This window comes from Coturnix japonica, chromosome 38 (genome assembly GCF_054131305.1).
Source record: "Coturnix japonica strain WE chromosome 38, WE-NBRP24, whole genome shotgun sequence".
Lineage (NCBI taxonomy): Eukaryota > Metazoa > Chordata > Aves > Galliformes > Phasianidae > Coturnix > Coturnix japonica.
Window position 1 is genome coordinate 4,596,065 of NC_140700.1, and position 15,366 is coordinate 4,611,430.

The 15,366-nt window shown below is 52.6% G+C and overlaps 1 protein-coding gene across 5 annotated transcripts; it reads right to left on the bottom strand.

Moving 5' to 3' along the window:
• Window positions 1–820: 820 nt before the first annotated feature.
• Window positions 821–13,937, bottom strand: SLC16A1 (solute carrier family 16 member 1). 5 transcript variants are annotated; one of them, XM_015885337.3, is made up of 6 exons: window positions 13,910–13,937; window positions 9,465–9,547; window positions 7,431–7,688; window positions 5,261–5,404; window positions 3,877–4,743; window positions 821–3,570 (listed from the first exon to the last, which is right to left on the bottom strand). In XM_015885337.3, exons 3-6 carry the CDS (start codon window positions 7,645–7,647, stop codon window positions 3,290–3,292), a joined length of 1,509 nt encoding a protein of 502 aa, XP_015740823.1. In that variant the 5' UTR covers window positions 7,648–7,688; window positions 9,465–9,547; window positions 13,910–13,937; the 3' UTR covers window positions 821–3,289. The 5 variants fall into 5 exon arrangements, with proteins under 5 accessions (XP_015740823.1, XP_085383314.1, XP_015740825.1 ...); XM_085527188.1 differs by having other exon boundaries at window positions 13,856–13,937; XM_015885339.3 differs by having other exon boundaries at window positions 13,397–13,937.
• Between the last annotated feature and the right edge of the window lie 1,429 nt (window positions 13,938–15,366).

Consider the following 15,366-nt stretch of genomic DNA (forward strand, 5'->3'; position numbering starts at 1 on the left):
TTCTACCTGCTATGAAGGGAATTTTATTTTGCTGCCCTGGGCGGAAGGAAGGCAGACTGTGATAACTCCTGCAGAGCACAGCACCGCACCCTGCAGCCCCTGACCTGCCCACAGCAGCCCCATACAGGATCAGCATTACCTGCAGCTGCACTGCTCCCTCCCCCAGGATCTGAGGCTGCAGGGCAGAGGCCACGGTGCCACCCATCAGCCACCTGCAGCATGCATGCTGCAGCCCACACCCTCAAGCCTGAGTCACCTCATTGCCCAACACAGAGCTATAACACTCCTAGTGCCACACACCAGCCCCTTCCTCATCACCCCCATGCCCAAGGCAAGGCTGCAGCTCTCAGCCAGACCCAGAGCAGTTCAGATCCATCAGCCACCTCGAGCAAACAGCAGGACTGGGGAATGAACGTTATCAGCTCAGCAATGCAAAACAGGAGGAAATTGTTTAAACATCTTTCCCTTTGGAGGCCAAGTTGGCCATCAGCCCAGCCGCCTTGCAGAAGTCACAGGCAGGGAAGCAGCGTTACTTACTGTAAAGTGTCTATCAGTAATTGTGCTACTGGATTCCAGGGAAGAGGACTCCTCCTCCTGCAAGGGTCAAACACAGCAGTCAAGAGCTGAGCCCTTCCTTCTGCAGAAGGAATAGTCACTCAAGAACATCCAGCAAGCACAAAACAGCCTGCAGGCTGCATGACCCCCACACAGGGCTCAGGAACCAGCTCAGCCTTCACACCCCCACTATCCCTTTACCACCAGGCGAGACCCAGCACCATTGGAACCATCCAAGCCTACAGAACAGGAACCACACCGCAGCTCAACACGGTTAGTTTATTGCAACAGGAACCAGTTATGGTAACTACAATAGACACAGCACTTACGAAAAAAAATACAATTGGTTTTCCAGTATTACAAGCTCAGTACAATAAAGACCTTTTGTACAAAAATACTGTTGGCTTTTATAAAGTTACTCTACAGTATGAAATACCCTGGCCTTTTTTTGTTTATTTCCTGTGAGATTTGGAGCTGGCTGACAACGATGGAGAACTACAACAGCCAGGAGAGGTGCAGGGCAGAGCAGTCAGCACCCTGAGTGAGGCCACCATGGGCACCAGGCACCTCCCCATAGGGCTGATAGGGAGCTGCTGGGTTCCCTCCTGGCAGCACCGGGCCTGCAGACATCCACAGCAGCACAGACAGCACCAGAGACTGCAGCAGGGCTTGGGAGCCCCTTCATCACAGCCCTGCCCACAGAGCAGACAAAGAAGTGGCCCCCACTGGGCAATAAAGAACCTTACGGCTTTCATAGGCATCCTGCTAAAAAGAGGAAAGCTGTCTCTAAAAACACAGTGCATAGGAACACCTGGCAGTTGTCATCTTGCAGCTAGAGAGATCGAAAGAGGCACAAAACACACTTCATCCCTTGCTGGAACCACAGCAGCTTCCAACCCAAGCAGGGCACACCATACTAGCAGCAGCTCTAGGCAGCTGGAAAAGCAGGCAGGAACTCAGTTGCTCCCCAAGGCTGCGTTTTCCTGACATGCAAAGACTGCGAGTGAAGCAGTAAGACACGCACACACATGCACTCCTACCCACCCCATGTCGGGCACCATGTCAACCTTGGCCAGACCCATGGGAAAAGGCTCTGTCTCCTGCAGGCAGGAGTTCCAGGCCAAGGAGCTTCTTGCTGCAGGAAGAGATCAAGAGATCTGCTCAGCCATCCTCAAAGGGAAGCACCAAGTTTCTTTGCTGCCTCTTCTTTCACAACACAAGAGCCTGCTAAGGAACTACCCTGCACCATACCTGACCTCTATGCCTGCTGCTTTAAGTTTAACTTGTCTCCCCAGAACCAGCCCAAAAGACCCATCATGTGGCACGTTTCTGGAACGTGCTGTCAGCGTGAAAGAAATGTTAAAGATTAAAGGGGATAATTATTAAAAAAGAAGTTTATTTCAAAACATACTCGGCCTCTCACAGGTTAACGGGTACTAGGAACTGAGAGCCATTAACCTGTCCCACGTACACTGAGATATTTTCCAACACTAACAGATAAAAAATAAATACTTAACAAATTCTTTCCTCCCCTTTACATGTCCTAGATGAGAGCAGTAAGGCATCCATCACCTTAAGATCTTAAGTTGAACAGAAGCATGTAAAGGAGGTTTTTCTAAGAGATAAAAAGAGGAAAATTCTAAGAGATAAAAACAGGAAAAGCAGAATGCCTGTCTCAGGGATGCATCTACAACAGTCTGGTCCATCTGGCCCCTTCGGTCTGTGAAGCATTAAGCACCTAAACCTTGGCTGGATAGGGATGTTGGGCTGGTGCCTTCCAGGTAGAAGCCTGTCCTTGGATCTGCTGTGGAAAGGCCAAGGGATGCCACCCACCCCCAAACCCCGCTGTGGTGCCAGCTGAGCTCCACTCATACACATTTCATATTACATCTTATTACACTGAGAAGAGTCTCTGCCTCAGCAGTGCCAGGTTCCCCACCCATGGGCACAGACCCCAGCACTCGGGTTGTGCCTTGCTGGGAGGGGGGGAGGACTGATGCAGCCCAGAGGGGTCTGCTCAGGCCCAGAGTGGGCGACCGCACAGGAGATGCTGCCCGACATGAACTGCAGCCATCCATTTCCAACCTGTTTATCCCATGAGAACCAAACTACAAAAAAAAAAGGATTTTAAAGAACTACAGTAGCTAAAAGTTTTCAAAACATGCCTGAAGACCATCTAACAGAGCCAGGAGGCACCTGGCATGGAAGCTAAAAGACCCACTGCCCCCATGCCCAGTGCCTGCAGTAAGAAGCGTGTGAAGCAGGATTCATCTGGGGCTCAGCCCTGACATCTATCGTGCGCCAACAAACCCAGTATCCCACTTTTTATGGCTTTTTATCAACAGAACTCCCAAAGAAACACACACAAACGCACACACATCATACCCCAAGCAGAATACAGAGCTAAAGCACGGCTTAGAGTAGAGTTAAGGCTCATTGAGATTCAGCTAGATTTTAAGACTGTAAGGCACATATTAGTACAATCATGTTACTGTTAAAAAGCCAGAATATAAAAAGTCATCCCTTCCCCACCCCCACCCCAAACATGCGAGGATACGGCGCATGTAGCTCTGTTACCTTTGTTGAACACAGATGGAAAGACAGTTCAGAGCCTGGTTAAAAAATGAACACCTGGTTTAAACACTTCTCACAGCCGCCCAACACAAGCATTTCCCCAGGCACTGCTTCAGGACAGCGGCGCTTCCCCTGACCCATTGGGATTAAAACCAGTCCCTCACATGTGGCTTTCTTCCTCTTTGCCACCATCTTCTGTGCTCTTCTGAGGCAAGGTTGCCACATCGTTGTTTGCTTCTTTCTGTTTCTCAGCCTCATCAATGTTGGTCTCCTCTTCTTTCCCTTCATTCTTCGCCTTCTCCGCCGCTGCTTTCTCCTCCTTTGCCAACAGGCGGTAGTTGATGCCCATCCCAATGAAGAGGTAGATCCCAGCGACGACGAGGACGACCCCACAGGCTATGTACGTGTACTTGTAGTCACCATACATGTCATTGAGCTTACCTGAAGGGACAGAGAGGGGACAGCTTAGCAAGACTACCTCCAGCACTGCCTAGGAACTGCTTGGGGTTTAAGAAGCCACTGCCTTTGCTTCAGGTCTATCCCTTCTAGTCCCCCAGATTATGCCAGGGCTCAGCCCACCTCCCATTCCCCCCAGACATCACAGTAGGTCCAGGGCTGCCACTGCCCCTCCCTCACCTCCACCCAGGCTCAGAGCCCCATAGAAATGGACAACAATGTCCACAGATAGGACCCATAGCCCCACAGCAAGGCCAGACAGGGAGAAGCAGCACACAGAGGTATCCTTACCAAGCACGGGTGGTCCCAGAAGCACAGGGCAGCACTCCACAATGGTCACAAGGCCAACGGCACTAGAGAACCTCTCCGCTCCCACCAGGTCCATCAGGGTTTCAAACAACACCGAACTAAGCCAGCCAAAGTTAAAGCCAAAGAGACCAGCATAAATGCAGAACCCAGCATAGGAGGTGGACAGGAGGGGGGCTAAGAAGTGGCACACCCCATTGCCAATTATAGAGACGGCAAAGAAATACTGGACTCTTGGTCGGACCCACTTGGTGTTTGCCACCAGCCCCATGGAAGGTCTGGCTACCATGTCTACAAAGGCCAGGATGGACAGTAAGAAGGCTGCAGACTCGCTGGCAATCTTCTTGCTCTTTCCGTAATTGCTGAGGAAGACCAAGGGAGCGAACAGCCCGAAGAACATGATCACATTGCCTGAGAGATAGAGCAGGAAGCCTCTGTGTGTGAAGAGGGACAGGTCCAAAAACTTGTTGATCGTCTGGAAAACAGAGTTCTTCTGTTTCTTTGTCTTCCCACCAATGAGGTCTGTGCTAGTATCACCATCACCTTTTTTCACTGCTTTCCCAGCTTCCTGCAATGCCTCTTTATTGGGCTCTTTTTTCATCTGGTCTGGCTTGGGACCAATCGGCCGCATGAGGGACCCAGCAACGCAGCAGTTCAGCAGGAGACCACCGAGGATGAGGAAGCTCCCACGCCAGCCAAACATGCCAAAGAAGAGCTGGTTCACAGGGGCCAAGGTTGACAGGAACACGGGGCTGCCAGCCATAGCCAGTCCATTGGCCAGGGGACGCCTCTTATAGAAATACTTGCCAATCATGGTTAAGGCAGGGTTCAGGTTAAAGGCAAGTCCAAGGCCTGAAGAGGAGAAATGAAGACATGTAGACATCCCTACAAGCCAGCAGTGATGACAGAGAGGCTGACTAAGAGGAACAAGAGATCACGGCTTCAGTTCTTTGTGTTAAATAGTACCACTTCAGCCGTATTAACCCTCAGCCTGTATGAGCAATACTCAGCATCTCAGCACCCATTGTGGAGGTAATTGGGAGGACAAGCCATGTACAAGAGCTAGGAGAACTAAAAAGACAAAACTGCCATGACCCCTGACAGACCTTACATCAACTAGTGCGGCACAACCCAAACCCGAGACAGGAATAATGGGAAGCTTTCTATTTTAAGTAGGCAAATGAGTGCCTGTGCACTTACATTCCTTCTGCATTGCATCACCAGGGCCATCCTCTTACTAGAATACGTAAAGGGAATTGGGACTTACGCAAATTCATAGTAAGTATTTCCTAAGAATTACTAGACAGAAGCTGCTCCTCTGAGAAAGGCTTCTCCATAGCAATCCCATTAGAGCACAGCTGGGACTTACCTCCTACGACCCCCACACAGAAGTAGAGCTCCTCCACCGTGTTGCAGAAAGAGGCTGCAATAAAACCACAGCCCGAGAGGCACCCACCCAAGATCATGATGGGCCGGCTGCCGTACTTGTTCACCAGGATGCTGCTGATGGGACCTGGAGAGTCAAAGGAGACATGCCCAGAGGTGAGTTACTGTCATGGTTTCTTCCCTGGGCAAGCAGCCTTCCATGGGCTATGCAGGGACACGTAAGGCATCCAGCTGCCCAACAGCTTCCCAGGGCAAAGGCCCTGCCCCATGCTCTGCAGCCACCTTGGGCCCAGGGGCTGAGCAAAGCATAACACGGTGATAGCTTGCATCCAACATGTTTTTGATGGAGGACAAGGCCATGAAGCAGCAGCTTTGATGGGTGCTGGGCAAAGTGCACCAAGGGCTTGCAGAAGGGAAGGCCCCTGCACAGTGCCAGGGAGACTGAGGCAAAGTTTTCACTGCTACCCCCTGAGGCAGGAGCAGCCCAATCGCTCCACACACCGCCTTTTAAGTGCTTCATTATCAGGAGCTTTAATCCAAAGCAAACAGTGATTAGATACTGCAAAGCATGCTCTACAGATACTAAAATGTATTTAAATAAACTGAATGAACATCCATTGAATATTAACAGACCTAGTTTTGCCATTAACAGATAGCAAGGTTGTCAACATGTTATTCATGGGTCCTCAGACACTACTTGACCTTTCTGCCTAGTTTAAACAAAGCCCAGGGAACGTTTGGGAAGCCCAGCTGCTACTGCAGCAGCTGCAGTGGAAGAGGCTGCACTCCACCAGGCCGGAGGGATGCATCTGCCTGTGTGCAGGTAACAGCAAGTGATGCAAAACCAGCAAGCTGCTGGATCTGATGGGCATTGTTCAGTATGAGCAGCTGGCAGCATCAGCATGAGGCACAGGACAAGGGAGTCTTTAGGATTAGAAGCAAAAGTCACCCCAAGTCCAAGGAGCAGCAGGCATCACAGGTTCCGGGGCACGCAGAGGGACTATTCTCAGTGCATTAGGAAAAAGGAATGGCCCAGATCAAGCCTCATTAAGGCAGCTACACTGTTTACAAGCTTGTTATAACATTGGAGCAGGGAGATGTGCCCATTGCCTTGCTCACTAAGCAAGGACAAAGCAGAGCCTGTTCCCCAAAAGGAAAAGCCTCATGCCCAGCCAGGCCGCTAACGTCAGCTCCTTTTGATGCACAAATGCAAATAAGACCAGGCACCCTGCCAGCTCGGGATGGCAGCAGTACAAGCTCTGATTCGCCTCTGAAGTACATACAACAACAGGGTCCCAATAAGAACTTCTTTCAGCCAAGCTACCCGGTGCAAAACTGCATGTGCAGGCTGGCACAAGGCACCAGGGCTTAGGGACAGGAGATACAAGGACTTGGAACACACCAAGTGTGTTCCAAGGAGCACAGTCTGCTTGCCACTTGCTGGTGTAAAAACAAGCATAAAATGCACAGCTTGGGGATCGAGAGACTCCAAGCAGTTTCTGAAGCACGGGAGAGGGGAGCTGTTTCACTTCAAGTAGTTGGCTTTATTCTGCTTGTGTTTCTGATCACCCAGTGTGTGCTGCCATCTCCAAACAGCACAAGCTGTCTGAGGCACTGCTCAGCACCAATGGGGAAGAGCAGACTACATCCGTTTTCAGCGCACTCTAGAACATGTTTCAGCAGTCAGAGCTGACCAGAAAAGGGAACAGATTCTGGTAGGCAGTCAGTGCTTGCTGGATTCCAACACTGAGCAACCCGAACCAGGAGGAGACCCCATAACAGGGCTTCTGGGCTCAGCACAGCAACTCTCCTCATCCCCTGGCAGGTGCTGAGGGCAGACAGATCTTCAGCCACAAATTGTTCCAAGAACAAGGGCAGAATTACACAAGTTGTAATACCCCGGAAAGAATTTACCTACAGCTTTGCTGAGGAGGACAGATTAACCCAGCTTTTGCATTCTGGGCACTGAAAAGAACTTTAAGCAATCTACTCCAAGCAAGCTTGCTAAAGAAATTTCGCTCTCACGTAACAAGAGAATCCTAACTTTGCTAAAAGCTGTAATGACAACAGTCAAAACAAGATACAATTAATGAGGCTCAGCATTACTTACTCCAATACAAGAGCACATGCAATGCTGTCCTCAGTTTTCTTACCTCCTCCGTATGTAACAGCCAGCATGATGGAGGAGATCCATGAGACTTTGCTGCTAGATGCGTTGAAGATGACCTCAATCTCTTTGAAGAACACAGTGATGGATTTGGGGCAGGCATAGGAAAATCCAATGGAGATGACGGCTCCGAAGACCACAGCCCATCCCCAGCCTCCTTCAGGAGGGGTGTATCCTACAGGGCCTCCTAAGGCCACTGGCATCTTGAATGAGGCTGGCAATGGATCAGTTGAGGCTCAAAGATCTGCAAAGGACAAAGTATCATCTCAGCTGAGCACACAGTGCTGTAACCTCGCTCCCCTGCTATGCAGGGCCCTATCCACAAGGTCAGCATGATGCCCAACAACCCCAGTGCAACCAAGGAAGCTGGCAGCCAAACATGCACCCCAGCTCCCTCCAGGAAGGCTGTTCCTAGAGGGGAGAACCCAGGTTTGCAGGCAGGCCTTGGAAAGCCATTTTAAAAATCAAACACACAGATCATGCAGGTTGGTGAGGGCCAGATGTGCTGAGGCTCCTGCAGCCCACAGATGGGCAGGAAAACCTGGGAAACCCTGAAATGGGGAATCAGTAAGAAGGAAAGGGACTCCCGAAGTCGTATAGAGCAACCAGCACATGCAACAGGGCTGCCCAGAGCAGGGCAGCACCGCCATGTTCTTAAATACACACCCACCAGATAAAACTATGTGCACAAGCCAGGACTCTGCAAAGTAAAGGCAGGCAGGTGTCAAGACAGCACACCCATTAGTCCTGCAGTCCCCGAAGGTCACAGGCTGCAGCTAAACTGAGCTGTGAGCAACAACAGTGGGATGCTGCCAGGACACTGTCCTCCCCTGGGGCAGGGAGGGGGAGGTTCTCTTGTTCTCCCAGGACACCCCCACAGCCGATGTGCATCCCAGCACTGCTCAACTCCTCTTCTGATACCAAAAAGGCCATTCCCAGCACAAGGGAAAGCAGCTGGGACAGTGCTGCTCATGCACCCCCAGCACCACAGCTCCTGTGCTCCCTGCACAGCTGGCACAAACCTTGAAGCTGTGGTTACTGGAAAAAACAAGGCTGCTTCAGACAGCAGAGAGCAGCACAATCCATCCCACGGAGGAAACAACCAGATCAGCCACTCGCATGGGTTTCACTGTATGCAAAACAACAGTAAATGCCTCAGCCCCTGAAGCTCCCACATGCCCCCGCAGATTTCACCTGAAAACATAATGGAGCACCAGACATTCCTTCAGAGCTCCTATAACACAGCAACAGCTCCAGGTTGCAGCACACTGACTGGCACAGAGGTGTGATGTGCCCTATTTATAGCACACATCCGCTTGGGCTCACTGCGATTACCATCGCATCCACGGCCACTCTCATGCCAGCATCTACCTGGCACGTTTTGCCGTGCTCTTGGCAGCCAGCTCCTTCCTACAGGTGCCCGGATCACTTTCACCTCTTAGCACAGGCCAGGCCCCATGTGGCCCTGCAGCTCCATCTGCCAAGCAGCAGACCTGGGCTGGTGGGCAGGAGGAGGCAGCCAGCCCTGCACCCGAGACTGCCCTAAGCCTTTAAGACTGGTTTAGCCTGGCCCAAGCATGGATCTTCTTGGCTGTAAATTCACCCACACTCCAGCCAGCACAGCACATGACTATCATGAGCACGTGGGCTCCTCCATACACAGGAATCATTCATAGGATGCTCCTATAAGCCACCACCATCAACTCAACTTGCATGGACAGCACAGCCAAGCCCTGCTCAGCTCACCCCAAGCAGCCACCACACACTCTACCCTCTGGCTATGCAGGCAAGTTACACACTGCTGCTCAGGTAGCATCCTTCCATAAAAGGACTTTTTGAAGAGCAAGACAATCTCTCTTGTAGTGCCAATGCAAAGCGAAACACCTTGGGCTGAAGTTAGAGACCATTAAGCAAGATCCCCAAAGTTTGATGCCAGAGGGTTTACATGAGCTCTGCATGTCAGAGCATTTTGCCCTGACTCATTGCAAACCCTCATTAAGGAAGGCCAGGTTTAAAATACCTCTTCTATCAAAGGGAGGCTTCAAATGGGAGAGAAAAAGCACACGCGAGGCAGCCGGTCCAAAGGGAAAGCTTCCCTCCCCTCTGCAAAAGAAAATACATAAAGTAAATGAACAGTTATGACATTTACAGTTCTGTTTTGGAAGAGCAGCGACACGTTAGATGTGTTTGGAAATCATATTCACAGCTGCCAGGCAGCCAGCTACAGTTTGCCCTATTAGGAAACAAAGCAACCATACTTGCAGTAATTAAGACTGATGAGACCAAGTAATGACTGCAAGTATCACATCTGCTAGCCTGTAAAGTCTTGACAAACCTGCAGGAACAGGTAGCCCACAGCAAGCCCTCACCCTGCATAGCAATGGCAGGAGCAGAATGCAATCCAGGCTGCAGCAAATGGGAACAGACCCTGGACGAGACCACGGTCCTTCCCCTCTCCCAGGTCCTATGAGCTGCTATTGTGGTCTCTTCTTTGGAAGTGCCTGGATTAGGAAGATTTTAAAGACTTCTACTTATATAACCCAGCAAATCGCTGTGCTTTTTCAAGCCCCAGATTGGCAGGATTCCGGAGGAGAGAGACAGAGGCTCACATTTATGAGGCACTGCAAATGCTGCTAAATATTTCTGGGGCAATCCCTTTACAAAGGTAACCTCACAGTGCTCTTTTTCAAGGCAGAAGGAGTTTCCACCCCTGCAGGCAGCATCCCAGCCCTGCAGACCCCTGACTATCCCCTCACATCCATCCCTCCCACTGGGGTTTTTACTGCACCATGCACATGTTCCTATCACACTCACTGTCTCAGGTGCTTTTAAAGCCTTTCCCACATGGCAGGGACATGCAGCACCCAGGACACAACCCCAAGCACCCCTCAGTTCCTCACTCCAAGCTGCAGGCTTATACTTATTGCTGGGGAGATGGAGCTGCCAACAACTGCAAGCTGGGGAGAGCAAGTAACACCTCATAGCTTCAAATCAAGACATTTTCTGGCCAGAGGAAAGATCAAATAGAGATTGTTATGAACTAATGAGACGCTGCTCCCACTGGTTTTAAGCACATTGACAGAATTAAGCATGGGGCTGTAATTCCAACAAGTGCCCCTAGCCGGGGTTTTAACCTGGCTGTGCATGGAATACGTGACGACCCAGCATTTGCAGGGACTCTGCACTAAAACAATACTCAATTGAGATCCTGCTCAGCCAAAGCATTTGTTCCCAGGGTGATGCGAGGTCAGTAGCACATAAAGTTTGCCCAAGGACAGCAGCCCGTGCAGATGAGCTCAAGGCTCCTCCACCAGCCACAGCACAGCCTGCTCAGCACCCCTCCTCTGCCCAAGGATGGCCAGCAGAGCCCCAGACATGCTGCAGTCTGCCGGCCTGGCGAGCAGACAAGCAGATGCCAGAAGGCATATATATGGCTTTTTTGTGCTTCTCAGAGGTGCCAGTGACTGCTGAATTCACCTTTTGCTCAGCGCTGGATCCCACAGCAGTGCAAGCCCCAGCCTGCAGTACAGGATCAGAGTGCACAGCAGCCCACTCAGCAGCACCCAACACCTCAGCAGGGCTGCAGGCTCTGCTTGAGCATCACCCACTACAAACAGCGGCCGAGGACAGAGATTGTAGGGATCTGAAGATAATCTCCCACCCAGCAGCCACCACACCTGGCTTGCAGGTTGCACTGCTGTGCATTGACCCCATCCAGGCAGCTCCTCACTGCCTGCAGCCACCAGCGCTGCCCTCCTGCCTGCAGGGAGCTGATACAACAGGACTCCGAGATTGTTTATCAGAAGCACAAAGCAGCACTGGAAGGAAAAACCAAAACAAACAAGAAAGCAGGTACCAATTTCTCCCACCAAAACAGGTCTATTACAAGCACCCACTCCAGGCTGCTGTCTCCAGCTATTACCACCAATGATCTCAGCCTGTCTGAGCAAGGACCAGGAGCCTTACTAGTATAAGAAAGCACGAAGCAAGCTTAAGCAAGCAACCAGAAGGATCAAGGGGGAAAAAAAACCCTGGCTGATCTTTTCTTTTTTACATTACATGCTGGCAGTGGCCATGACTCAAGCAGAGCTCTTCCAGATCCCTCTGACCCACAGCTCTAGGGTGGTAGTAAAGGCCCTATGACACAGCTCCCACTGGGCTCTCCATGCACAGCACAGACCCCAGCAGCCACCCAACCCCATCCCAGATGGGCTGATGCTCTCAGCATCCCCTCATGCAGGTTTCAGTCTCAGGTCCCCAAGCACAGACACTTCCATAGGAGCAGAGATGTTTCTCTCCAAGCTCAGCATTGCAGCAATGCCTCAGAGACGATCTGCACCTTGCCAAGAAATCCTCAGAATGAGAAAAATGTGGTACCGAGCAGCACCAGCATTCCTTCATTAGACATCAATATGCACAGCCAAGGTAAGGACACAGCCACACCAGGTTTCACTGTGTGGGGCTGCAAAACCTCAGAGCCCCACAGCTGTTTCAGTCAAAACAACCACCCCTCTCTACCCTGAGGGCAGCAGCTCCTCCTTTGTTCTCAGCCACATCCATCTCATCCCTTTTTAAAGCCTCCCCAGCACAGAGGAGGCAGATGGAGATTACCTGACACCACCTACAGGACTGTGGTTTTGGGAACCAACTGCAGCCCAACAACCAACTTTCTTTGGCTGCAGCACAATTATATCGCAGCAGCTTGAATGGAGCATTTCAAAAATGAGTCATTCAGACAATAATGGCAAGAGGCTCCTGCTTTCTTCATCAGAAAGGTTGCTATTATGGGCTTATTCCACCGAAGGAAGTGGGAGAAGCAATAAAACTACAACATTAACACCGAGGTGCTTAGACACAACTTGCCTCCCTTAGGCTACGTGCAACTTTTCAACTCCTCATGAAGGATGTATGGAATGGAATCACGCAAGCATCCAGCCCTGTATAAAGTCTATTTTCCACCTTTGCTGCCAGATACATCAAGGCAAGTGAGAGAGCAGAGAGAACTGATGCACCAATGGCACCTTTTGATTAAGAACCACCTCCTGATGGGCACAGAGATGGCAATGCTCCCATCTCTGCCTGGAGGGCAGGACAGGATGCAACCCCAGCTCTAACACTGCAGGGAAGCTCACAGCACCACATCTGGGTGTAGATGGAAGATCCACCACGAGGTGAAGATGGAGAAGGCTCCGAGGTCAGCACACAGTGCATGGGGAGCTCCTGAGTCCCAGCAGTGGCATTTTTCAGCCTTTCTCTTCTTCATAACCAGAAAAAGCCTGGAGCAGAGGCATCCAAACAACAGCCCACACCAAGTCAGCTCACTTAGCATGAGAAAGGGATGCCTGTGCACCACAGAATGGCTTCAGGCACACAGAATAACAAGAAAACAAACCCCATTACATTCCAGGTGCCTTGGGATGGATCTAAAAGGCTCCCCTGACACAAAAGGCCAAGAAAAATGAGTAAGCCCAGTGCAGGCCGCACCTATAGGGCAGCTGGGTGCCCCATAGATGTAACTCTGCTTATGCACAGCATTCACCTCCCGCTCCCCACGCGGCCCCCGGGGCCTCAACTCCTTTTCCTTATCAACCACCCATAACTCGGTTAATGGCCTCGCATCCATCCCCGCTATCTGCAGCGCACAAGGCAGAGCGGATTTACCCACCCTGTATTCAGCGACCACAAACATGACCGACGTATCGCCCACCCCGGGGCCGCACCATCCAACGGCTGCAGCCGCGGCACAAAAGGGCCCCGAGCGCTCCGCACCCACCTTTGTTTCGTTCTGCTCTCACCATGGAGCACTTCGGCTCCAGAACCGACGGCGCGGACCCCCCCCATCCCCAGGAGCACCTCGCGGGGCGCTGGAGGCCATCAACCTCCCGTCTCTCCTCCACGTGGGGGAAGAAGTAAAATTAAGGGCCCGGCCAACAAAACCGAGGCCTGAATTACCTCGATGGGAAACGTGGGGCGACACAAAAGCAGCCACCTCCGACGGCACAGCGAACCGGGAGCGGACACAGCGAGAGGTCTCAGACCACGGCCGCTGTATGTGTGCGGCACACGGACACGCTGCCGAGGCCCCAGCAGCTCCCAATGCCGGAGAAAAGCGGAGGGGGATCCCAGCCCAGCCCAGCCCACCCCCGGGCCCACCGGCCGCGGTTCAGCCTCGCATCCCCGCGGTGGGACCGAGCCCCAGCGTTAAGCAGGCGATCAACGCCCACCGGTCACGTTCCCGTCCCAACGGCGGAGCTCGTGGCCAAACCGAACCGCAGCATTAAGGATCCCACCACGAGGTCCCGCCGCCTCCCCGCTCATCCTCCATCCCCGCTCATCCTCCATCCCCACCTCCAGCCACGTGGAGCCCCAAAACCTCCCGGGAAGGAAAAAACCCCCCGGCCCGGCTCAAACCTCCATCCCTCCCCCCGTAACGCCACGTGGACCCAACGCAGAACCGGGCCCTACCTGCGAGTACCGCCGCCGGCCGAGTGTCGCCTCCCCCGGCCCCCCCCCGCCGTTATAGGGCGCAGGGGCCGCGCCTTCCGTTTGGGGCGGGGGTAGCGGGTAGCGCCGCCTCCGTCGTTGCGCCACGTGCGCGGAGCGCCCCACGCGTGGCCGCGGCTCCCGTGCGGCCCGGCACGTACCGCCCCGAACGGAAAGAGCGGCCCGACGGGGGCTGGGGGGGAACGAAGGGGCAGCTGTTCGGACCGTGCGGGTCCGTGGGAGCCCCGACCGCGGCCACTGGTTGTGGCTGTCGGTGCCCAAACTGATGTTGTGCCCGGAGCAGTGAGCTCAGAGCAAGGCAGAGATGGTGGATGGAGCCGGGCTCGGCCTTCATGGAGTCACAAAATGGTTTGAGCTGGAAGGAATCCCCTAAAAGCCAGCTGGTCCTGCACTGAGCGGGGACACCCACAGCTCCATCAGCCCCCCAGCCTGACCCTGGGTGTCTTAAGGGATGAAGCACCGCCACCCCTCAGCCCACCACCCCTGGGCAACCTGTGCCAGTGCATCACCACCCTCAGCAGGAAGAACTTTGCTTATATCCACTCTAAATCTCCCCTCTTTCAGTTGGAAGCCATTTCCCCTTCTATCACAACAGACCCTGCTAAAGAATCCGTCCCCTCCTTCCTTACAGCCCCTTTAGGTACTGACAGGCCACCACCAGGTCTCCCCAACATGGAGATGTCCGACTGCTCCCTCATCCCACTGCAGGCGATGCTGCTTGCAATGGTTCTTATCCCAGAGCTGCAGCAGTGACGCATCACAGTGACAAATCCTGCACAGCTGACTGTGACTCTGAATGTCTTTCTGGAGCTGCTCTCTCCTGCAGCCTAATGAAGTTAATCGTGTTCCAGGTTGCACGTTGTTCTGCTCTGTTTTAGAGCAGAAATGTGGTGTAATTCACCTCGGAGCCATGGGAGGGAAGGAAGGGGAGAGCTCAGCTACAGGACCAGGAGCAGCAGCAGCAGGAGATGTGATCCCATTTGTATCAAAGGCAACTCTGCACCCCCACAGGTGTGTGCATGGGTTTGTACTGTGCATGTCAGGGCACTCCGTGACCCGCTGGAAGCAGAGCAACCTCACCCAGCCACTTCTGAAGGGCAACGCAACCCAACAAGCGAGTGGGTGGAAGGTTTTCCTGCTACATCTACATCTGAGCAACTCGGTTCATCTCATCGTGAGATGAACAGCGATTAAAGGAGGGGAATTTGGGAGCAGACAGTGTGCCAATCCTGCAGTGCCTTCACCTGCAAGCAGTGCTCTGCTGGGGCACGGAGCAGCAGTGAGCTGGGATGGCTGCAGGATGGTGCTGCCATTGCTCCTTTGTTTGTAGATGGGGAAAGGAGTCCCCCATGCTCAGTGCTGCTGCACTTCCGCCTCCTTTAGGAGATGGATTTAGTATTAATCCCTTCAGGAATTTT